Source organism: Lemur catta, chromosome 20 (genome assembly GCF_020740605.2).
Source record: "Lemur catta isolate mLemCat1 chromosome 20, mLemCat1.pri, whole genome shotgun sequence".
NCBI classification, from domain to species: Eukaryota; Metazoa; Chordata; class Mammalia; order Primates; family Lemuridae; genus Lemur; species Lemur catta.
In genome coordinates, this window is record NC_059147.1 from 3102924 (window position 1) to 3128118 (window position 25195).

The 25195-nt window shown below is 37.0% G+C and overlaps 1 protein-coding gene across 3 annotated transcripts; it reads right to left on the reverse strand.

Moving 5' to 3' along the window:
- Positions 1-40: 40 nt before the first annotated feature.
- C20H16orf87 (chromosome 20 C16orf87 homolog) lies at positions 41-24357 on the reverse strand. 3 transcript variants are annotated; one of them, XR_006730412.1, is made up of 5 exons: positions 24186-24323; positions 18861-18957; positions 7471-7653; positions 2313-2491; positions 1027-1088 (listed from the first exon to the last, which is right to left on the reverse strand). XR_006730412.1 is itself a non-coding variant. In XM_045533345.1 (4 exons), exons 1-4 carry the CDS (start codon positions 24249-24251, stop codon positions 970-972), a joined length of 465 nt encoding a protein of 154 aa, XP_045389301.1. In that variant the 5' UTR covers positions 24252-24357; the 3' UTR covers positions 41-969. The 3 variants fall into 3 exon arrangements, 2 of the variants coding, with proteins under 2 accessions (XP_045389301.1, XP_045389302.1); XM_045533345.1 differs by lacking the exon at positions 2313-2491 and having other exon boundaries at positions 41-1088; positions 24186-24357; XM_045533346.1 differs by lacking the exons at positions 2313-2491; positions 7471-7653 and having other exon boundaries at positions 41-1088; positions 24186-24324.
- Positions 24358-25195: the final 838 nt, after the last annotated feature.

Sequence of the window (25195 nt, forward strand, 5' to 3'; positions counted from 1 at the left end):
ACAAACTTCACTAGAACAAAAAGCTTATACCACACTATTTATCTACTTAGTTTCAATATTAAGGTTTATTTTTATCTTCCAGAGTGAGATTAAGTAACAATTTAAATAATTATCAGGATGTATAAATGAATATCCATTCAGATAAAACATTGCTGCTTAAAAGTGGCTAAGAAATATTTTGCATGTAATAAATATATTTTATGTTTAGGTTAACAGGCACCATCTTGAAAGCAGAAAAGTTTTCTTTTAACCAATAAATAAGTTACATTCAAGAAAACAAGGTGTTTATATCTGAAGTATGATACATGCTTAAATGTTTTTCTTCATATAGCACCCAAAATTCCAAACTGTCTAGAAAGTATCTCCTAAAATATAACTCATACCTTAAGTCATAAAAATAAAGGCCAAGAAAAAAAATCAATTTAGACAAAACTTACAGTTTATATATTCTTAATTCCCCATTCAATAAAATGTCAATTGCCAATTTACTAAAAGTAAATCAACTGTATATATCCAATCTGTTAGTGCCGAAAATCTGAAATATATATTTTTAAAAAGTCACTCTGACAGTATTTAAAATATTGCATCTCTGGTGGCAAACCTGAAAAGTATCAAGCAGTTTATTTCCCTAGTTTTCATACTTCCACCCCACCCCTAACCCTTTTTATCTTTTAACATCCATCCAGCATTTCTTTTTTTTTTTAATATATATATATATATATACACTTACTTATATCCCAAACACAAAACACTGACAATACTCCTTGGTAAACAAGGAAATCCCAGAACAGTCCACCAAGCCTACAACTTTGCTCCCAAAGTGTGGCACAGGCTAAACAATAGGGGAAAAAAAAAAATCAATGGCCCTTATTTATTGATGCAGTCGGAATGCTCCTGAGAGTCCATACGTGTTTCAGAATTTGCTGATGTAATCCTGAAGAAAGTTTCAACAGATTTTGCAGACAAGTATCAGAGGATAAGTCTTTGATTGATAATTTTTCTATTTATTTCTGCCAAGGCGACTGAAAACACAAAAGCCTTTTCATCAGAGAGGTTAGCATAGATGTCAATTTCCTTTTCTTGTTTCTCTGTTAAAAGAAAAAGGGAAAGCTTAATACAAAGGCAGTAGATGCAGTAAATTTAAACTTTTCATTTCTTTTTTTGTTTTTTTTTTCCTTTGGAATTTTTGCAGCCAAAATTTAAATTTTTTTTAAGCTTTCAAGTATTTCTTTAAATGACAATATTATATATAATACTACAATGTACATTAAATGTTATAAAGTACTATGCTATTGAACTGAAATTTTTAAAAAAAATTACACAAAGGAATTATTGAAGTAAACACTAAATGGAGACTATTATATTTCTTTACACACACACTCTAATAGCTACATCATTTCTGTAAGAATCTCATGTATTTCTTTCTCCTCACTAGCATAAGCTCACTGGCTTAATCAAAATGAAGGTGGTCCTGTTGTAACACCAATGGTGACTTTACAAATGTATTAACATCTTCTCCTTAGCCCTGCTACAGGAAATAATAACTAACATTTATTTCTATTTATCACCTCCTGATTACAAATGTAATCCAAGTTCATTGTAGAAAATTTGAAAAGTAAAGAAAAAGAAAATAAAAATCACCTATTATCTCATGAGTCAGCTAGAATCACAATTATGCATATTCTTCCAAATTCGTTTTTTAGGCTCTACGATTCTGTTTTTGTTTATTTTGTTTTGACATTTTAATCAAATTTAAACATGCATATAATTTAGAGTCCAGTCATCTCTATAAAACTTAACACAAAAAACAGAAGTCCTTTTCCCCATATACATTTCCTATTCTCCAAATGCAAGTACTATTTTTCTAATAACTACTTTTTTTTCAGTTGCTCCTTTTTGTTTTTACAAAAACAAACCTATCTCTAAGTAACGTTTTTATAAGATGCTACTTCTTGATTTTTAGGCATCATTAATTCACTTTCCACCACTGAAAATTAGGATTATATTGTTTTGTATCTCTTGCCCACACCACACTCTGCCCATCCCCTCCCTCATCTTATTATAGTTATTAATAAATCACAATTTCAGTAACATCAATTTTCAATGTTTACAAGTACGAGGAAGTGATTTCACTTTTCCTATAAATTGTTTTCCCTGATATGATTTTCTTTTTTTTTTTATTTGCTTAGTTTTCATTTCTAATTTAACCCAAACTCTTTCCCAGTTGTATAAATCTTCTTTCAGGATGTTTACACATATTGGTATTTTTATCAATTTTATCTTCTTGAAGAAATCTTTCCAAATCTTCCAACCTGGTCCAATATGAAATGGTTGCTTGCTAGGCCCACTGTACAATATCTTGTGCTCTTTCTTCAACATTATGCTAGAGATTCTCATCTCTCTCCTGAGTTGGATCCTCTCTGTCCCGTATCTGAGGATACTTTCTTGGTTTACTTCTTCATTTTGGTGGCATATAACTTGCATCAGATTCCTGAGAAAAGGAGTATGGGTAACAGATTTTTTGACACCCTGAATGTCAGAAAGTATCTTTAGTCTAGCTTCACACTAATTCATAGTTTTGTTGAGTAAAGACTTGTAGGTTTTCCCTTAGAATTGTGAAGGCAATCAATTGTCTTCTGACTACTGGTGCCACTGTGGAAAACCCCTTTTTCATAGTTATTTTTTAAATTATTGCTAAATTTACATACAGTGGAATATACAGATCCTTTAAATGTACAATTGGATGAGTTCTGACAAACGTATACACCCATGTAGCCGATACCACAATCAGGATACAGCAAATCTCCTTCACTCCAGAAAACTCTTCATACTTCTTTCCAGTCAATCCCTCCCCACCCCCACCAGCAATCACTGTTCTGATTTCTAGTGCCATAGATTCATTTTGTATGTTCTTAAACTTCATATAAATCTTTGTGTCTAGTTTTTTTGCTCAATGTGTTTTTGAAATTAATTGACACTGTTCACGTATCAGTAGTCTGTTTCTTGCTAGGGAGTATTCCATTGTATTAATTCCAATACCATTTTGACTCCTTTCTTTTTTCCCCTGAAAACCTTAAGGATTTTCTCTTTAACGGGAGAGATATGAGATATGATCGTATGCTTTGGTGTAATTTCTATTTTTAACCATCCATTGGGCTAGGAATTTTGGGGGCCCTTTTATCACGGAAACTCAATTTGGGATAATTCCTTGAACTATTTGATGACTTCCTTCTCCATCTTCTATGTTCTTTACCTGAAAATTCAATTATTTATAGATAAGACCTCAGACTAGTCCTCTAAATTTCTTATCTTTTCTATTCTATTTTTTCATCTCTTTTCAAATTGTTATATCTTCTGGAACCTTTCGTCAATTTTATCTTTAAGCCTTCTATTAAAGTTTTCCATTTCTGTGAATCATGTTAGTTTGGGGGGTTTTTTGTGTGCATATTTTAAAGTTCATTTTCCAGGTGCCTTTTTAATTTCTGCCATTTCCTTTTAAATATTATTTTGTTCTCACTTCATGATTACAATATCCTCTTTTACTAAAGATTTTATTCAATTCTATTCTATTTTTTGAGACAGAGTCTTGCTCTGTCTCCCAGGCTAGCTAGAGTGCAGTGGCATCATCATAGTTCACTGCAAACTCCAACTCCTGGGCTCAAGCAATCCTCCCACCTCAGCCTCCCATGTAGCTGGGACTTATAGGTGCATACCACCATGCCCCACTAATTTTTCTATTTTTGTAGAGATGGGGGTCTTGTTCTTGCTCAGGCTCATCTTAAACTCCTGGCCTCAAGTGATCCTCCCACCTCAGCCTCTCAAAGTACTAGGATTACAGCCATGAGCCACCGTGCCTGGCCAAGATATTAAATGATACTTTTAATGATTTTCTTCTCACTGCAAAAACTTGTTTTTTCCAAGTTCCTTTTTTTCTCCTGTTGATTTGGTCTTAGCCTTACTAGATACTTTCTTCCAGCTGTCTGGGTAATTCTTGGCAATATGCTCATATTTAGGAGTATGATTTAAAAAGCTGATTTTTGAACCACGTACACATATATGGATCTTGACCGTGGTCATCATATTAGGATGATCTGACACCATTTCTCTCTGAAATCCCTAATCAAAGTATTTTTATTTCAGGCCTTTTCTCTTGGGCCCTTCAGATTCCCTAGAGAAGGCATTTCTAATCTCTTTTACCTAGAAGACATAAGCCTAACTCATGAAAACTCAGTATTTACCATGTCTAATTTTCATCTAGTCTTCCTAATCTTAATATAGTATCCCCGCCCTCAACAGATGCCTGGTGTTCCCTAGACCAGATACCCTGTTTTATCTTATCCTTTTCAAAGGATAAACTTGAGGGGTACAGGGTGAGGTAAACCACCCTGCTAGGCTATTCATAAACAGACTTTCAAATAATCTTCCTGTTTTTAGCCTTACTTTCTCCTCTACTTCCAGACATAACTGATACAAAAATTTGTGACTTTTAGGTAGTTGTGTAATAAAAATCAGTTTCTTTCTTACATTTCCCCCCAGGATTTTATGATTTAGCTTTTGTAGATCTGCTGAAGCAGTTACTTTTCAGAAATTTGCTTCTCCCATTCCTTGTCCTTGTGGGATTTTACACTTTTAAGGAAATCCCTTGTCATTTTACTAGGATTTTGGGAGGGTGAAGAGTTGTATGTGTTTATTCAATCCACCAACTTTAACTTAAAGTCTAACTCATTCTTAAGTTCCTTAATATGATATTCAGAATAGCCTCACATATACTAATCAGTCAAAATATCACTCCTACATTATAATATCCAGAATAGTAATACTCCCAACACATAAAATGGAGACTTTATATTAGTCCAACCAAAAATTCTTTTTATTTTTATTTTTTATTTATTTATTTATTTTTTTTGAGATGGAGTCTTGCTCTGTCGCCTGGCCTAGAGTGCCGTGGCATCAGCCTAGCTCACAGCAACCTCAAACTCCTGGGCTCAGGTGATTCTCCTGACTCGGACTGCCAAGTAGCTGGGACTACAGGTGCCACCACACCCGGCTAATTTTTCTATTTTTAGGAGAGACGGGGTCTCGCTCTTGCTCAGGCTGGTCTCAAACTCCTGACCTCAAGCGATCCTCCCGCCTCGGCCTCCCAGAGTGCTGGGATTACAGGCGTGAGCCACCGCGTCCAGCCCCAAAATTCTTCTTTAATGATTTGTTTTTACGATTTTATAGAACTACAGTACTACCTAGATGTCTAAGAAGCTTTCCTTTTCCATTCTTCCTTTTTTCTATGCTTTTTCAAAATAAAAAACAAGTCAATTTTTAAAAGTTTTGTTTTTTAAAATACACTGTCAGGTTTTCCGTAATTCATGTGTTAAAGTTAAACCTTGCTTCAAATTTTTCAAGTGCCCTAACAGCAGGGAATCAATAAAAATAATCAAACTAAATAGCTATTTAGCACTTTAAGAAGCTTATCGAAGAAATCTATTCTAACATATACTGACATTTCAAAAGTCTGTAGTTCCTATCCGTATTATATTTTGAGAACACAATTTATGTCAAGGATTGGCAAACTACAGACCACGTGCCAAATCTGGCCAACCACGTGTTGCTATAAAGTCTTACTGGAGCACAGCCATGCCCATTCATTTACATACTGTTGATGGCTGCTTTCCAGCTACAACGACAAAGCTGGCTAGCTTTGACAGAGACAGTAGAGCCCACAAAGCCTAAAATATTTACTATCTGGCTCTTCACAAAAAGTTCGCTGACGCCCCGCCCCTCCCCCTGTTCTGCATTAAAAGATTTGTTTGTGCTATAAAAATCGCTTTGAGGAACTTCCTGCAATTTGTATCAAAAGCAAATAAACTATTAAAAGCATACCTTACTGTAGAAATAGCTTTCTTAAAATGTGTTTGTGATAAACAGAAAATGCCTGAAAAACTTTATAAATATTTATAGCTTTTCTCAAGTTATGAAATAAAAGTTCAAGCCTGCAATATATAGAGTCCTAGTACAACTATATAGAGTTCATTGCCCCAACTAAAAGACTGTCATCATCTGTTTTTTCATCTCCTTTACCCACTAACAAAGCATTCCTTCTCTGTTCTTTCAGTTACATTCCCTTTACTTCAACTGGAAAGAATGTTCTGTTTTCTGGGCCAAGCAGTATTTCTTTCTTTTCTTTTGTCTCTGTTGACTTTTCTTTACCCAGTTTTCCTTCTAAAATAGTCTTTGGCATAGGTTTTCTGATCATCCTATCATTAGGGAAGCACATTCAAATTGAACAAATGATTCAAACCCTCTGGAAGAGCATAATACAAGAAAGAAAAATAGCAGTAAAAGTACCCAAGGAATAAGGAGTACCTAAGTACAGCCTTTAGAGAATACAGTCAAATATAACAAGGTTATTATTCAACCTTATTCCTCTAGCCATACAATATTAAGACACCTTTAACGTTGATAAGGACAGTTACACCAGGGAAGTTGTTTTCTCTTACAGCAGTAACTTTATTCACATAAAAGCACAGACAGAAATGGTGAACATGTAGAAAATTCTCAATGTCTAAAATAAGAGAAATTTACATTTATACAGAAAGCACTTGAGTACCTAAGACTGAATATCTGAAAAAGCAAAGCATACCTCACAAATAATGTGAGAAACTATAAATGTATTTTGATGAAGATGAAATCATTTGGACAGAGGTTTTAAAGACTAATAAAAAGCAACTATCCCTTTTTTTTCATTAATTACTGGCTTGAAAAATCCCAATTTTAAAAAGATATTCATAGGTATACAGAAATTTATTACACTGTTCTCCCTATTCTTATGTATGTTGAAATTTTCCATAGTAAGTTTTTTAAAAGATGCATAAATCAAAGAAAAAGAGAAGGTGAACTTTTAGTTAATGGCTACAAATAAGTTATTGGTAGACACATTACTTATCAGAAGAAAGGACAAGACCACTAAGGAGAAATATACTTTGGACCAAGAAGAATTCAACTAACTATGCAAAAGCTGCCTCAAAGTAGGAAGCACAGAAATCTCCCAAAGAGCAATTTAAAATTTCAGCAAGAACACTTTCAACAGTAAATTTTTTACACTCATAGTATTAACAGTTTGAAACTTAACTGAGTCTTAAAGGAAATCAGTCTTGTCTTAAAAAAAAAAAAACACAATCATTCTTAAGAGGCTTCTCCAGGATGTCATGTACAAATTATCTCAGAACTCTACTACCATCAAATTATAGCAAGGTGAATTTTACCTAATTTAAGCCTTTAAGTTTCCAATAAGAATTAAATGTCTGTGATTTTTTAAAAAAATAAGCATCTACCATAGAGGAAATGCTTTCAAACCAATATGAGTTGTGATTTTAAGTCCAGGAGCTCCATGCCTCCACTTTTTCTTTAGTACTATCTAATTAAGATCCCAGATCAATTTAATACTTGAAAAAAAAAACTGCTTAGATTTATTCATACCTCTTTCTTCCTCATGTTTTTTGGCAGATGCACTTTTAGGTCTTCCTCTTCCTCGTCTGATATGATCTGAATGGCTGTTACTTCGAGATCTCTTTCTGTTTTCTAAATCTTTATTTACTGTAGAATTTATCTTCTCTCTCCTAACTCTCTCTGTTCGCCTCCTCTTGGCCTCATGCTTGTTTTCTGTATGGATGAATAAAAGTGATATATTTTAGGGCTTAGCAAGAACTGTTTGCCCAAGTTCTCATCATCTTCCTTTTTTCTTTCTAAATAGCACTAGAGTATGGTCCCTGGCATATTTTATAAAACTACAACCATAACATGTCTGTCCCCCACACTCACATATGAGAAAAAAGAAATTCAACAGAATTCAGATCAGTGTAACACAAGAAGGAATCTTCAAAGAGAAGGAAGGTTTCTTCATTTGGCAGCTTAAATTTCAGCCCCTACAAGTTCACACAATTCCCCAGCAACCTTTCTGCCTTTTTCCTGTTTCCAAGCTTAAAGTGTTGAAGTAGGAATGAGAAAAAAATTCCATTCCTTTTTGCCCCCTACTTGAGTTAAAGATTGAAATATGTCAAATATGCAGAAGCAAAATGACAGCTATAATGCATTAAGGTTACAATAAAAAACAGAAAGCATCCACAGAAAATATAAAAACACTAAGGAAGCGAGCAAGTTTTCACTTTAGCCATAGATGAGGTAATTTCTGATGTAAGAGCACATTGTTCCATAAATGGAAGAGCAATAGGGGAACTTTACTAAATATAGTGATTTAATTCATGCAAGAAGCCACCTCTCCCACTCTAAATAAATCAAAATGTTGCATAAGACAATTAGTTTAAAAACCCAAAACAAAAACAAAATACCCTGCTTTAGTACATACCTGAATTCAAAAGCAAGAAAGAGAATTCCCCAAATGCCCAAAATCACAGTGGTAAAAGGACAAAACAAGTAGGAAAAGTCATATCCCAGGAACGGAAAGAAACCATATGAAAGACTATAAACTATGCTTAACAGGCTACTGAAAGAAAGAAAAAGGTAAAATAGCAATAGTTATCTCTAAATACCATATCCTTGAAGAATTAGTTAATTTTAGTTTTCAGATCAGACACATACCAGATGACACAAGAACACTTAATTATTCCAGATTGCAAGAAAGTTATCAAACACAACCAGGGTCTTATTAAAAGACCAAAGGGCTCACTTGAAGAAACTCCCACTGATTACTATAGAACAATTTGAGCATTGATAAAAAACAAGATTGAAACATATAAAACATACAAGTTTACGGCACCAAAAACAAAAACTCCTTGGCCATCATAGAAAGATGCTAAAGAACCAACTCACAATTTTGAAAACTTAAAGGGAAAGAACAAAGCATTTATCCTGCTTTTTCTATTCAAGCTGTACCACTCACTGGATAACCAAAGGGCAGATGAAGATAATTTTCTCATTTTAGAATTATTAAAGCTAATAAATGAAGAAGGAATGACAGAATCAGAGTATCACCATTTTCAACCTGCAATGAAGTAAAGGATCTAAGCATTAAACATCCATAGCTGCTAACATCACTAAAAGAGGGATAAGCAGACTTTAAGTGCCTCCTGAAAGAGGTACACATCACTGCCCTAGTAAGTAGTTTTGAAAAACAAACAAACAAAAAATGCAATCTCTTCAGCCCTTAGATCCGACTTACAATTTATAGGAAAAACAGAAGTCATTCAAGGAATGTGTTAGCCTACACCAAAGGTATACAAACGGCACAAACAAATCAACAGGTGATGCAGTTTTTTCAACATGTAACTTGCAAGGGAAAAAAGAGAAAATAATAGATAAAAAGAGAGCTAAAAAAGTTATCACCCATTTTCGATCTGTGACTTTATTTCAAATCTGTTCTTAAAAATTTTAACTTATGAGAAAACTGAAAATTTGAATACCAGTTAGATATTTGACATTAGGAAATCATTGTTGTTTATGTTATAATGGTATTGTGCTTATGATTTTAAAGGTCTTTTAGAAACATATAAAGAAATATTTATGGCCAGGCGCGGTGGCTCACGCCTGTAATCCTAGCACTCTGGGAGGCCGAGGCGGGTGGATAGTTTGAGCTCAGGAGTTCGAGACCAGCCTGAACAAGAGCAAGACCCCGTCTCTACTAAAAATAGAACGAAATTAGCTGGACAACTAAAAATATATATGGAAAAATTAGCCGGGCATGGTGGCGCATGCCTGTAATCCCAGCTACTCGGGAGGCTGAGGCAGGAGGATCGCTTAAGCCCAGGAGTCTGAGGTTGCTGTGAGCTAGGCTGACACCACGGCACTCACTCTAGCCTGGGCAACAGAGTGAGACTCTGTCTCAAAAAAAAAAAAAAAAGAATAAAAACCTCTGTCATAAAATTCAATAGACATCTCACTTTTTATCATCTTACACTATCTCTCATATTCAACAAAGATGACTACTGCTTTCTTGAAATTATTTCTTCACTTGATTTTCAGGCTCTCCTGGTTTCCCCCATCTCACCAGCCATTCCTCTTACCACCTTTGCTGTGTTCCCAGGTGCTTTCTCAATCTAATGTTAAAGCCCCAAGGCTTTGCCCTGAACCGTCTTCTCTTATACCTCGCTTACATAATCTCATAGACCAGCAGCATCAAACACTATTGTTATGATGGCTCCAAAGTTTTCACCTTCTGCTCTGATCTCTTCCCTAAGCTCTACAGACCTACCTGACGTCACCTAAATGTCTCACAAGCATATCAAAAAATAACCCTTGATTTTACCTCTCCCAAATCTGTTCCTCCTCCACCATTCATCATATTAGATTTTATCAACCACTTGCACAAGCCAAATAACTTGTTGTCATTTGTGGTTCACCTTGCTTCTTATACCACGACAAAGGTCCATAGATACTCCTTGTACCCATATACCCATAATCTCTTCATTTATTTCCATCTCCACAGGCAACATCCTAGCCAAACCCATTCTCTACATAGCAGCCAATATTATCTTTACTAAAGATAAATCAAAATTGCATAGCTTCCTTTCTAAATAAAGCCTTTCATAAGCTTTTCATTGTATTTAGAATACAGTCAAAATTCCTTACCAAGGACAAGTCCCCATTAGATCTGGCATTTGCCTCTTTCTCCAATCTCATTTCATACCACTCACCACTTTGTTTACTACACACCAGACATGACCTTCCTTTAATAAACAAGCTCCTCACTCTGCTGGAGTCTACATATCTGCTAACCCTTCTGTCTAGAGCTCTCTTTCCAAGGTTCTTCGTGAGACAAGTTTTTTTTTCTTCAGATATCAGTTTATTATAGGTCACCTGCTCTCAATCTCCCAGCCCAAGTTACTTCCTATAATCCACTCCTCCTATTATAATCTGTTATTTTTTATTTATATGTTCAATGCCTCCCCCGTCAAAATATAAGCTTTATAAAAGTTGGGACTCCTTTGTCTATCTCATTCACAGAATCTAGAATGTTACCTACACATATTAAGTACTGTTGAATAAATAAAATCAGACTGAGCATATACATTTATCTCATGACCTCAAAATCCCACAGAAATGAAAAGAAACATGGGAAAAGAGGAAGGGGAAAAAGGTAAATATATCTGTAGTGCTGGAAACAAGGAAAAGGTATTATTAATTATCCAAAGTTATAGAATTTCAGGCAACTGGCAAGCTGAAATAGGAAACCAGAATAGAAGCAACTATATTCCAAAACAGGAATAACTGATGGCTCCTACAGAAGGTAGAGCTGTTCTTCCCAAAGGAATCCCAAAGATAATGCCAGGGAGAGCAGGCCACTGGGTGACCATCAGAATCACTACAGGACTACTGCAGAACAGCTGGGTCTATGTAAACAGAACAATTGACACAAGGAAGTAAAGCTCTCAGGAAACAGAGCAATGTGAAAGAGACCTTTAAACCTCCATAACACAGGAAAAAGGCAGTTCCTCATAAGAATAAAAATATTATAAGAAATTTCAGGCCGGGTGCAGTGGCTCACGCTTGTAATCCTAGCACTCTGGGAAGCCAAGGTGGGAGGATCGCTCGAGGTCAGGAGTTTGAGACCAGCCTAAGCAAGAGCGAGACTCCGTCCCTACTAAAAAAGAGAAAGAAATTAACCGGACAACTAAAAATACATAGAAAAAATTAGCCAGGCATGGTGGCGCATGCCTGTAGTCCCAGCTACTTGGGAGGTTGAGGCAGGAGGATCACTTGAGCCCAGGAGTTTGAGGTTGCAGTGATCTAGGCTGATGCCATGGCACTCTAGATCGGGCAACACAGCAAGATTCTGTCTCAAAGAAAAAAAAAAGAAAAGAAATTTCACATTCTGCCCCAGAATGAAGCCTTGCCTATTTTGGCAATAAGGGAATTTACCAGTGTCCTGCCTGCTCACCTAATTTACATATAAAAACCTGCCTCTAAACTCCTCTAGATTATACACTAAAGAGGTCTATTGTCAAAACCGACCTTTAAAACAATATAGGATATTCATGCAAGTTTTCTATAAATATCAACAGGCAATTAACGATTACCAGACATGTGAGGAAAATAAAAAGCGTGAGGGACAAGGACCAAGATAAAACAGGAAGAACAAAGGTAGCTAAGGAAACCAGAAAAAACGTTTAAAACATTCCAGTGCATACCCTGAGAGATCTATAACGAGACTATACAATTAAGAATAAGATTCTGGCTGGGCGTGGTGGCTCAAGCCTGTAATCCTAGCATTCTGAGAGGCCGAGGCAGGCAGATTGTTTGAGCTCAGGAGTTCGAGACCAGCCTGAGCAAGAGCGAGATCCTGTCTCTACTAAAAATAGAAAAAAATTAGTCGGACAGCTAAAAATATATATAGAAAAAATTAGCCAGGCATGGTGGTGCATGCCTGTAGTCCCAGCTACTGGGGAGGCTGAGGCAGGAGGATTGCTTGAGCCCAGGAGTTTGAGGTTGCTGTGAGCTAGGCTGACGCCACGGCACTCTAGCCCAGGCAACAGAGTGAGACGTTGTCTCAAAAATAATAATAATAATAATAAGATTCTTTTGCAGAAATAGAAAAATCCATCCTAAAATTTATATGGAATCTCAAGGGAATAGCCAAAACAATGTTGAAAAAGTACGAAGTTGGAGGTCTCACACTTCCTGACTTCAAAACTTACTACAAAGCTACAATAGTCAAAATAGTATGGTACTGACATAAAGACAAATATATAGACCAAAAGAAAAAAATAAAGAGCGAAGAAATAAATACTTACATACGTGGTCAAAGGATTTTCAGTAAGAATCCAAGACAATTCAAGGAAGAAAGGACAGTATTTTCAACAAGTCATAATGGGAAAACTCGGTATCCACATGCAAAAGAACAATGTTGTGCATACATACCTTATAGCATACAAAAAAATTAACTCAAACTGAATCAAAGCTTTAAATATAGCAGCTAAAACTATAAAACTCTTAAAAACATAATGGGAAATCTTCATGGCAGTGGATTTTGGGAATCATTTCTTGGATATGACATCAAAAGCACAAGCAACAAAAGACAAAATGGATTTCATCAAAATTTAAAACTTCTGTGCATCAAAGGACACTATCAACAGAGTGAAAAGGCAATATGTGGAGTGGGAGAAAATATATGCAAATTATCAGATAAGAGATTAACATTCAGAATTATAAAGAACTTTAACAAATCAACAACAAACCATCCGATTCAACAATGGGCAAAGGACTTGAACAGACATTTCTCCAAATATTAATAAGATACACAACTGCCCAGTGAGCACAGAAAAGATGTTCAATATCACTAATCAACAGGAAAATGCAAATCAAAACCACAGCAAGATACCACTTCATACTCATTAGGAAATTATAAAAAGCAAATCAAAACAAAAACAAAACAAATGTTGGCAAGGATGTGGAGAAACTGGAACCTTTGTACATTGCTAGTAGAAATGTAAAATGGTACAGCTGCTGTGGAAAACAGTATGGTGATTCCTCAAAAAAGAAAAAATAGAATTGCCATATGATCCAGCAATTCCACTTCTGGACATATAGCTAAAAGAAATGAAAGCAGGGACTCAGATTATTTTACACCTAACCTATGTTCATAGCAGCAATTCACAACAGACAAAAGGTGAAAGCAACCCAAGTGTCCATGGGTAAGTGAACAAAATGTGGTATAAACATACAGTGGAATATTATTCAACCTTCAAAAGGAAATCCTCACGCATTGTTTCAACATAAATGACATCTCCAAGACATTGTGCTGAGTGAAATAAGCCAGACACAAAAGGACAAATATTGTATAATTCCATCTATATGGGGTACCTAGTGTAGTGAAATTCACAGACACAGAAAGTAGAGTGGTGGTTGCCTAGGGCAAGGGAGAGATGGACTGGGGAGTCATTGTTTAACGGGTTCAGAGTTACAGTCTGGAAAGATAAAGAGTTTTAGAGATGGATGCTGATGGTTAAGTATATAATATGAATGTACTTAATGCTACTAAACTGTGTGGTTAAAAATGGTTAAAATAGTAAATTTTATGTATTTTACCACAATAAAAATATGAAAAAAGAGGATTCTATGAAATAGAAGAAATTAGAAAACTTAGGCTACTAAAGTTAAAGTGCTAAAGATAAGCTAAATGATTAATGGACATGTCTGATGACAGAATTACAGATCTAGAAAGGGAAATTAAAAAAATTTCCTGAAACAAAGCAAAAAGACAAAAACAATGTGATAGAAAGAAAGAGAAATGAAGGAAAGATCCAAGAAATCTAATACATATCTATGCTGTAACTGCTGATTACCTACCTAATATTCATTCTCGCCCTCTTCATCAAGAACAGAATCTTGTTCTGTTAAAGAGCGCAATGTGTTCAACTAAAATATTAATATATATACATCCTCAAGACTCTCCTGTAGATGAGGTGGCATAAAATCTAGCTCTGGCCAATGACATGTAAATAGCATGCTCCTTTGTCCTGCCCTCTTCTTCCTCCTTGCAACACTTATGAGATGCCCAGAGGTACAACAGCTGCCATACGAAAGCCACATCTTCTTAGGACGGAAGAAAGAGAAGAGACTAGGTCCTTGATGACATCATTGAGCCACTAGTCGTACACTGCCTATCTTCAGCGTTCTTTACTAAATAGGGAAAGCAAACTTTTTGTCCCACACAGTGTTAGTTTCTGTGGAATGCAATCCTGACATATCATCCAATAAGCATACCAGAATGAAAAGAGGAATAAGGAAAAAGGAATAATGGATAAAAAACTGCCCTGAGCTGAAGATTTGAGCTTTCAAATGGAAAAGATCCATGGAGTGCCAAGGAAGAATGAGAACAACCTTAAAGTCTGAACCCAAAATAAAGACATTCTCCACAATGGAAGATAGGCAATGTAGCAGCACTTATCTTTTCTGAAAACTTTTTTCTAGGTATGAAACAATTTCTGGGAAAGTTGTTCCAAAAATAAAAACACATGGGTTAAAAAGAACAGAGTATATAAGAAAGAGTGGGATTATCCTGGGAGTATAATGGAAAGAAATCTAGTCTGACAGCTATGCAGTAGACCTAAAAACAGTCAATCTTAATTAGAAGTCAGAGGACTACGAAAATGTGTAAGAAAGATGAACATATCAATAGATATCATTACATAAACTATGTGATTAAGAGTCTAAAAGTTCAGCCTCAAAGGTAAAGGTATGCATTTTTTTTATCAAAATGCAAAAGAAAAACTAAAAAACGCCATGTTCCATGTATATGTGTATAGCCCTTTTACACAATTAACATGTAGGGAAAAATGCATTCTGAAATAACAAAACCAAACCTCCATTGTCACATCATTCAGTGTTGAGGACTACTTAACTACTGAACCAACATTCAATCACTGCTTGCTTTATAAAGGTACAGGTGATAATCATTTATCCATTTTCCCCCTTAACTAAAAGCAAACTTTTCATTTATAGACTTCTTTGCTCATCAGCCTTTGCTTATCTTGGAGAATAATTTGAAAGTTAAGTTTAGGTTTTTTCCCCCTTTTCTCCTTCTCCCAATAAAAAACAGGGAGGTTGTTTATTTATTTGATCATGCGTACCCTAAAGCTTAAAACCATTGAGAAATATACAGTTAAAATGCTAATAAGCAATTCCAATTTCCTACTATCTATAATCTTTTTTTCTTACCTTTAGAGAAAGTTCTTTTATAAACTAGTATTTCATTTAGAATTTCAGTTTATTTTTCATTCCATAATTTTTACAATTAAAAATTTTAAAAGGACAAAGAGATAACCATGGTTACTAAATGCAAAATGGCACCACTGATGTCACTAACTATTTGGAACCCCCCATCACAAAACCTAATTTAAAGATTTGGAACAAACTGAGTTGACTAATGCTTTTCTCAGTATTTGGTGATTGATCAAATATTGATTAGATAACTACTGCAGTGTTCAAGGTTTGATGCTCATTACAGATACCCTCAATTTTAGGAATTACAATATTTTCTTTAATCCTTCCTTTAAAGAAATTTCTTCAAATTGACCATTTCAAGCTTAATTTCACAGCTACTTTTTATTTATTTAATTTATTTATTTATTTATTTATTTTGAGACAGAGTCTCACTTTGTTGCCCTGGCTACAGTGCCGTGGTGTCAGCCTAGCTCATAGCAACCTCAAACTCCTGGGCTCAAGCAATCCACCTGCCTCAGCCTCCCGAGTAGCTGGGACTACAGGCGTGAGCCACCATGCCTGGCTAATTTTTTCTATATATATTTTTAGTTGTCCATATAATCTCTTTCTATTTTTAGTAGAGACGGGGTCTCGCTCTTGCTCAGGCTGGTCTCAAACTCCTGACCTCGAGTGATCCTCCCACCTCAGCCTCCCAGAGTGCTAGGATTACAGGCATGAGCTACTGCTCCGGCCTTCCAAGCCTTGAATACTCTTAACCCTCTCCTTAAAATCTTTTCCTCCTGTGGTTTCTTTTTTTTTTTTTTTCCTGAGACAAGAGTCTCACTCTCTTGCCCTGGGTAGGGTGCAGTGGCATCACTGTAGCTCACTATAACCTCAAACTTCTGGGCTCAAGGGATCCTCCCTTGTCAGCCTACCAAGTAGCTGGGACTACAGGCCCTTGCCATGATGCCTGGCTAATTTTTCCATTTTTAGTAGAGATGGGGTCTTACTCTTGCTCAGGCTGGTCTTGAATTCCTGAGCTCAAGTGATCCTCCCACCTCAGCCTCCCAGAGTGCTGGGATTACAGGTGTGAGCCATTATTAACAGCTCTCTGGATGAATCCTACATAGCCAATAAAGCAACAGCCTTTATGAACTAACAAATCAAGTTCATCCTCAAGATGAAAAGGCAACAAACTGAAACTGAGACAGAAATGTAATTAAACAACTTTCTTGCCACTTCTATATAGACCTAAGATAAATAGACCTATCAGACATAAATGAAAGTTCTTCTTGAATCATCTGCTACTATAACCACTCTTTGTCTAACCCAGCATCCTCACTCAGTTAACCTACTGCAATAGCCCACTTCCATCTCTTGTACCCTTACCAACCATTCTCTACACAGCAGTTAGAATGATCTTTCTAAAACTTATATCAGAGCATGTCATCTTCCCCTCACTCCACCCCATCTCAGAGATATTTTCTCCCTACATTTTACAAACAAAATCCAAACTTCTTATTCTGGCTTACAAAGCCTTATATAATATAATCTGGTCCCTGCTTATCCCTCTGAACTCATTTTCAACTCCCTGCTCTTACTGTTTGTACTGAAATCACAGTGGTCTTTTTTGTTGCTAAAATATATAAAACTTTGTCCAGCCTAGAACTTTTGCATTTGCTATTTCCACCTGTCAGGAATATTCTTCTCCCTGATCTTATCATGGCTAGCCCCTTCTCCCTACGGAGGCTCAATTTAAATGTCATCTCCTCAAAGAGACTCAATCAAAAGTAGCCTTCCAGTCACTTGCTCGGACGGGACCCTATTTTAATTTCCTACAAGGCATTTATTACAAGGTGGCATTTGCCCTGTGTATTTGTTCACTGTCTGTCTCCTGCCCACAAGAATGTCCGTTCCATGACAGCAGTAAACATGCCTTGGTTATAGAGCCATTGCTTTATGCCCAAGGCTTAGAATAGTGCTTAGCATACACCAGATGCTCCCTGTGCATTTATAATCAATCTACTGTACTTTTGAGATCACCACTGTATGAAGTTCTGATTTTAATCAATGAGTAACAAAATTTTCTTTTAATAAATATATCTATTGAATAAATCCAATTTGTCTACGTTAATGGGAAAGCAACAAGTTCAAAGAAAATTATTTTTTAGATATTCTCAATCAGGGACTTGTAAAAAAAATAACCAATATGCCTAAAAATTATATTCATGCCAAAACGAAGTTATATTTTTCTACTTTCAGTAGGTGAAAAAAAAAAAAAACCTTTCAAGTTGTTGGAAATTTTACCAACATTGTGAGAGAAAAAAGTCAAATGTCCATCAACAGGAGAATGGATAATCAAGTCGTGGCATATCCATACAAAGAGTACTACTAAGCAATAAAAGGGAATGAGCTCTTATTGATACATACAACGAGGCTCAATCTTAAATAAGTATGCTCAGTGAAAGAAGCCAAGCAAAAAAGAGTATATACTGTATGGATTTCACTTATATGAATAGTGACAGAAAGCGGATCAGTGGTTACCTGGGGTAAGGGTAGCAGAAAAAGGGATTGCAAAGGGGAACTAGAAAACTTTGAAAAATGATGAATGTTCATGATATTGATTATAGTGATTGATTGGTATATACATATGTCAAAACTTATCAAACTGTATACCTTAAATATGTCCTATTTACTCAATGTCAATTATTACTTAAGCTATTTATTAATAAAAAAAGTTTTTTTAATCAGATCAGGTCACTCCCTTGCTTAAAACTCTTCAATAGTTCTCCATCTTCCAAAAATAAAAAATTCGTTATAGGGCTGGGCATGGTGGCTCATGCCTGTAATCCTAGCACTCCGGGAGACCAAGGAGGGAGGATCACTTGAGGTCAGGAGTTTGAGGTTGCTGTGAGCTAGAGGCTGATGCCACAGCAGTCTAGCCCGGGTGACAGAGCAAGACTCTGTCCCAAAATAAAAAAATAAAAAAAAATTTGTTATAAACATTACAGACACTGTAAGAGAGTTAACATTTAAATTGAATGCACATGAAACCAATGGCATAAGGTAATTCCAACAGCTAATAAAAGCCAAAGACAATTCAATAGATTTAATTTTTAACTTCAACAAAAAATAGAAACAGTAAATTTACAGCAATTAACTTTACATTTCTACATCAAAAAGATAAAAATGCATTAAATTCTCACAATTACCTGCAGAAGGAGGTGATTTCTCTGAGTGTTTTGCATTTAACAGTTTTCTGCTGATAAATATGTAACCACAGGGACATGATTTACATGCAACAGGAACCTGTAGAGTAAAAGAAAAATATATATTATTACAATTTTTCTATTATTCAATTTCTCAGTGGTTAAGTAGTCTTCTTGAATGATAAATTACTTGAAGTAGGAATCACATATTTATTTAAACCCCAACTCCTTACAATAAATTGAGATGGCTATCATATGGTCATATATTCATATTCTCCTTGTGCTTAACAATATCATGAATATCATACCATACCCACACCATAAATAATAAGTGGGTATTAAACAGAAAGCCATAATAGAGTCAAAGCAAGGCGAAGTACGCAGGGGAAAAAAGGTATCATTTCCTAAAATGTTAGTTTGATAGCAGTTTATGGTATGGAACAAAGTGGAAAAGAGAGCAGTTAGAAGTTGTAAAAGTTTAATAATCCCAGTATAAGATTATGAGGGACCACTGGAATAGTGAGAATGGAAATGGAGAAAAGGGAGATACGCCACACATTTCAAAGATCGGAAAAATAACACTAAAGCCCAAACTGACTACTGGTGATAAAGTAGAAAGAAATGAAAATAACTCAGGGTTTTAACACAAGTGGAGAAGGTGCCAATTACCACTGATTAAAAAAAATAGTTTACAACAAGTTTGAGCAGCAAAAGTATACTGATATAAGCAAAAGAGAATGTAGGAAAAAGTAGGAGTTGAGATCTTACATTCTCAGCTCCAGGAACATTTAAACTCTTCAGGCTTCTATTTCCAAATTTGTAAAATACATAAATTTCCCTTCTCTATTTCAAGCCTATAAATATTTCTTAAGACAAACATTATCAAAAAACATTGAAAAAAATTTTTAGACTTCCATCCATAATCATTTCACTAATATTAAAGTTAATGAACCTTGGAATCAAGACATGTTCACCCAAAACCTGAAATTAATCTCAACAAAAAAGTACTCACAAAATAATTACAGTCAGAAAATTGCAATTCTCTTTGTAAGATAAATTCCATTTGGCAGCTGTTCTGTTTATGGAGAAGTTCAGTTATAAAGCTTTTTGTCCATGTATGTACAGAACGCTTCATATTCTACAATATAAATACTTGATCTAATTAAGCTAAAATGAAATTCTGGCAGAAGAGTTCCTTTTCTTAGAATAAAAACACTGAACAAAAGAATCTCTAGCTTGTATTTAGGAGAAATAACAAGGGATCCTATAAAAATAATCAAACTCCAAGTATGTCTAACAGCTTGCTGATGAAATCCCTTCAAATCATGAAAATATAATGCTACATTTTTTAATAGTGTAAAATCTGCCCACAATAGATGTTTGTCATTTAAAAAAATTTCATATCTTCACAGAAACCAAGCTCAAAGGCACTGACTCATTTCCTTTATACCTAAACATATCTCTAAAGGCATCCATAGTAATGTAAATTGTTTTAAATTAATGCTGTCAAAATTACACAGAAGCATGATGTTCCTATTCAACAGCTCCTTTGCTAATTAGTAAGCATTTTCTTTCAGCTACTGAAATTCAATAAATTTGAACTTAGGTCTCTGTCTTTTATACAAGAAAATCATACCAACCCATATCCAGAATTAACAGAGTGCTGTAGTTAGATGAGAAATGTACGTTTGCCTTTGGGACCCAGAATATACAAACACTGACTAATTCAATTCATAGGCTGACTTTCATCCTTTAATGAAAGTGTTCTATGTTTAATAAACCTCCATGTGCCTGAGCTAATAATTCATTCTTAAGTTCTATTTAAAATGAAAAGTCCCTTCCTCTCAACCCCCACCCTGGCGGAAAAAAAAAGCCAGCCAAGTACCATCACAAACCAGATCCTGTAAAAAGAATTATGAAATAGGTTGGACAACCTCAGTAATTAATCTCAATTATAGAATAATTTGGATTTTAAGCACACTAAACTTTCTTTAAATTTCAGTTGATAATGCTAAAAATAATAGTTATAAAGGTTCTAATGCTACACTTTCAGGATTTTTAAATAGAAAGAAAATATTCAAAGTACTGTTTACTGATGGTTTATTGTGCATCAATTCATTCCTTGAAAGGGCTATTTAGGTTGTTTGTATGTTTGTAAAAAAGGTTAAAAAAAACTTGCCAAAAAAAAAAAAATCCTGGTGCTATACAGCTTCGCTGATTTTAAAAAAGCTCTAAAATAACCACATTACAGAGAACTCATTTACAATCTTTACTGCTGAGAGAACCAAAGTTACCTGTAGCAGACATGTTTGCTGTATGTCACATAACATTTCCAGTAAGTGGAAAAAAGCTGCTCTGTTTTTAAAAAATGAAGGCAAAAACAGAAATATACACAAAAAATGCTAGAAAACTGACAAGAATCTTAAATACCACTGCACACAAAATGGCTCAGTAATTTTGAGTGATTAATGGATGTGAAACTCCTTGAAATGAAAAGCACTGAGGTTTAGCTGTTTTTGAACTATCTTTACAGTAGAGGCCTAAAAAAGGAGATGTTATAAAGCGGCTGAAAATCTCCCAGCTTTGTTTGCTAATTTCTGTACCTGTTTTTTAAATTTACACACACACACAGCATATGCAAATCTAGTCAATTGGGGAAATCAAATTTTAAGAATTTTACATTTATGTTTATAAATTATACCTAAATTCTAATTTAATATTCTTTAGGCAATTGAGAATCATAGCAGTATTCTAATCTTGTTTAGAAAATGGCTTTCTGGACTGTAGTTATTTTCTATTTTATAACTAAAAGAAGCTTATACTTTTAAATAATCAGAAAGCTAAAATTAACCTATTACTTTCTTCAATTCAGTTACTTTTAATAAAAGAAAAATCACTTTTAAGAAACATCAAGTTTTAATCAGTCCACATGTATGTTATATTCTAAGTATTTAGAATAAAGGACAAAATACACCAACATATTAAATTATATAACTAGCTTGCTATGGACTGAATAGTGTCCCTCCAAAATTCACATATTGAAGTGCTAACCCTCAATGTGAGGGTATTTGGAGATGGGGCCTTTGAGAGATAATTAACACAGTAACTGCCATGTGAGCTCTACTTATCTCATGCCGGTTTTGAGCCTGGGGCCTACTGAAGCATATGTAACTGCAGTTGGTTTGTGAAAATCTTACTTGTTGATGTTCTTACTGTTACAATTAATATTCACAACTTAATTACATATAACTCAAACACAAAAAAACAATAAAAAATAACAAATTTTTCATTAAATTAGAAAGGATCATTTTGGTTTTGGTTTTTATTCTATTTTTGTAATAAAACACCATGGGCCCAAGAAAACCTTTTTTTTTTCCCAGTGTGGCAGTCAATGTGTTAAGTTTAGATGAAGCCATGACAGTGAATGCTCATGATAGGATTCATGACCTCACAAGAGGCAGGAGAGAGCCTGACCCTCTCTTTCCCACGTGAGCACACTGAGAAGACACCAGGTGCCAGCCAGGAAGAGAGCCCTCACCAGAAGCAATCATGCTGGCAGCCTGATCTTGGACTTCCAGCCTCCAGAACTGAGAGAAAATAAACTTCTGTTGTTAAGCCACCTAGACTATGGTATTTTGTTATGGCAGCCACAGCAGACAAAGAGACAGCCAACCCCATACAAAAGAATATGTATATATGGGGCGGGGGTGGTATGACAAAAGTAATGCGATCTTTCCAAGTAAAATGCTGATCATGTTTTGTCGAACAGTTGCAGGGACTCCTACAAGTTTATTATCCTTTGCTCCTTCTTTAACCAGTATATTGAAAACCGGTTGCTTTTCCCAAAAGGTTGCTTTACGCCAATTAGAACAAGGTTGGGATTTACAATGACTGGAGCCATACAGACACTAGAATGCGTAATGCATACCATGTAAACCTTATACTTCTACGCAATTAACTGGAGTAAGTGGAAATAATTTAAACATTGAAATAGTCTCCTGCAAAGACATTTACAGCACAAAGTCCAATTTTGTCAAAATTGAACAGATTTAGTTTAATGGTAAAAAAGAAACTCTTTACTTAGCAAAAGATGACTAAATTGTTTTTATACTGCATACTGGTATAGCTCAGTAAAGTATATTCTTGCCCAGCCATTCTCTGATCAGCATTTTTACCACTGCCCATAATGACACTGAATAAAACATGTTGTACGTTTTCTGTTACAAGATTTGATCAACCTACAAGATTTCTCCTCAAAGAATACACTAAAATCAGCTTGTTTAAAAAGTCTCCAGTCATTTCAAATAACTCTCGATTTCAGAAAAAAACGAAAGAGGGCGGAAAGACGTAGTCATTTTTAAAAAATTCACTCAATGGAAAAGGATTGAAAACACACCCAGATCCGCGTGTTGGCATGAAATGAGGGCCCTCCGAATGGTTTTAATTGAGGGAGTTTTAACTCATTAGACTGTAAGGCTTAGAGGAACGTCTACTATTCTAGTAAAGAACGCGACACGCTTAAACTTAGGAAACACTAAAAGGAGATGTTTTAAATTACTATTACACCGTGAACTCAACTGTAGAAAATATACGTTTCGAATTCACAAAACAACATATGTATTTTTAAAAGATCTAGAAGAGACATGGCAAATTTATCGCAGTGCATACCGCGAGGGGTGACGGAGGAAGGAACACCCAGGAGGGAAAGGCTTCAGTGGGGACCTTATTCAATCAGGATCCATTAAAAGCAATGTAAAGACGGGACTGGCGATTATACAACATCAAAAATACAATAAATACATTTGGGGGGTATCACCGAAACTTTAAATCATTACGCTGCGGCCCCTTCTGCCACACGTAAGCGTCCGCCCAGGTCGTGGGGGGCAGTCCCGGGGGAATCCACCGTGCGCATCGCAAACGGGAACAAAGCCACCCCGCACGGCAGGAGGGGCCTTCGGAGCCGGGGCCTGGACTCGGGGCCGGGCACCCCGCATTCTCGCCGGGGCCGACGGGGGCGAGAAGGGGCCGTGCTCGTCCGCTTGCGCGGCGGCCCCCAGGCTGCCACCGCTGTCGCCCGGAGACCCGAGGGCGACTCGGACGGTCCCGACGGACGCCCCGTCCCCCGCGGCCGAACCGCAGAACCCAGGGACTCGCCTGTGTGGCCGCCGCCAGGTGGGACCGGCCGGCTGCGGCCCCGCTTTCCCCAGCGATCACTCGGCCGCCAGGACGCCGGCGAGGCGGCCTCTCCCCAGCCAACCGCCGCCCCGCAACGGCCGCCGCCGCGCGCCCCCGCCCCGCCGCCCCGCGCGCCCGGCCCCCGGCGCCCACCTGTTGGTCGCACTCGGGGCACGATTTGGTGGCCATCTTCACTTTCTTGGCTCGCGTTGCAGACATGCTCCTCGCCCTCGGCGGCGGCGGCCCCGGCCCCTCCCCCGCACGCCAGCGGCCCGGCCTCCGCCCGCCCGGTCCCCGCAGGCCGAGCCGTGGCGCCGGCGGGGGCGAGCGCGCAGACGCGGGCTCGCGCGGGGCCTGCGTGCCGAGGGGGCGGGGCGGGCGCGGGGCGGCGGCGAGCCGCGGGCCTCCGGCGCCGGCCGCTCGGGACCGCGGCGCGAGCTTCCGCGACGGCCCGCGCCTCACACGCCGCCGGCCCTCGAGCTCGCGCCGAGTCTCCCCAAGGGAGACGGCCTGGACCACCCGGCGTGGCAATGGCCACGCCCTCTCCCGGCGCGGAGGGCGGTGGGCGGGGAGTGGGCGGGGCTCGGCGGGAACGGGCGTCGAACTCAACCAACCAGGGCACAGGTCGGGCGGGCCGTAGCGACGGGCCCGCCCCCTCCCCGGCCATTTGGTTATAACTGCAACTAAAACGAAGGGTTGTTCCTATTTCATGTAGTAAATGCCAATAAGCACACTTTGAATGAATAACATGTATGTAAATATTTAAAGCTTTTAATGTGCCCACGAAATTACTGCTTGCTTGGTCATTTACGGGCATACCTTGGAGATACCAAGGGTTCAGTTCCAGACCATCGCAATGAAGTGAGTCATACGAACTTTCTGGTTTCCCAGAGCAAGCAAAAGTTATGTTTATACTATACTGTAGTCTAGTAAGTGTGCAATAGTATTATGTATAAAAATGTACATACCTTAATTTAAAAATATTTTATGCTAAAACATGCTTTAAGCAAGTCGTCATCTTTGTTAGTGGAGGGTCTTGCCTCCATATTGATGGATGCCGGCTGATCAGAGTGACGTCCCTGAAGGCTGGCTGCAGCAATTGCCTAACATAAGACAACAACGAAATTTGCTATGCTTATTGAATCTTCCTTTCAGAAAAGATT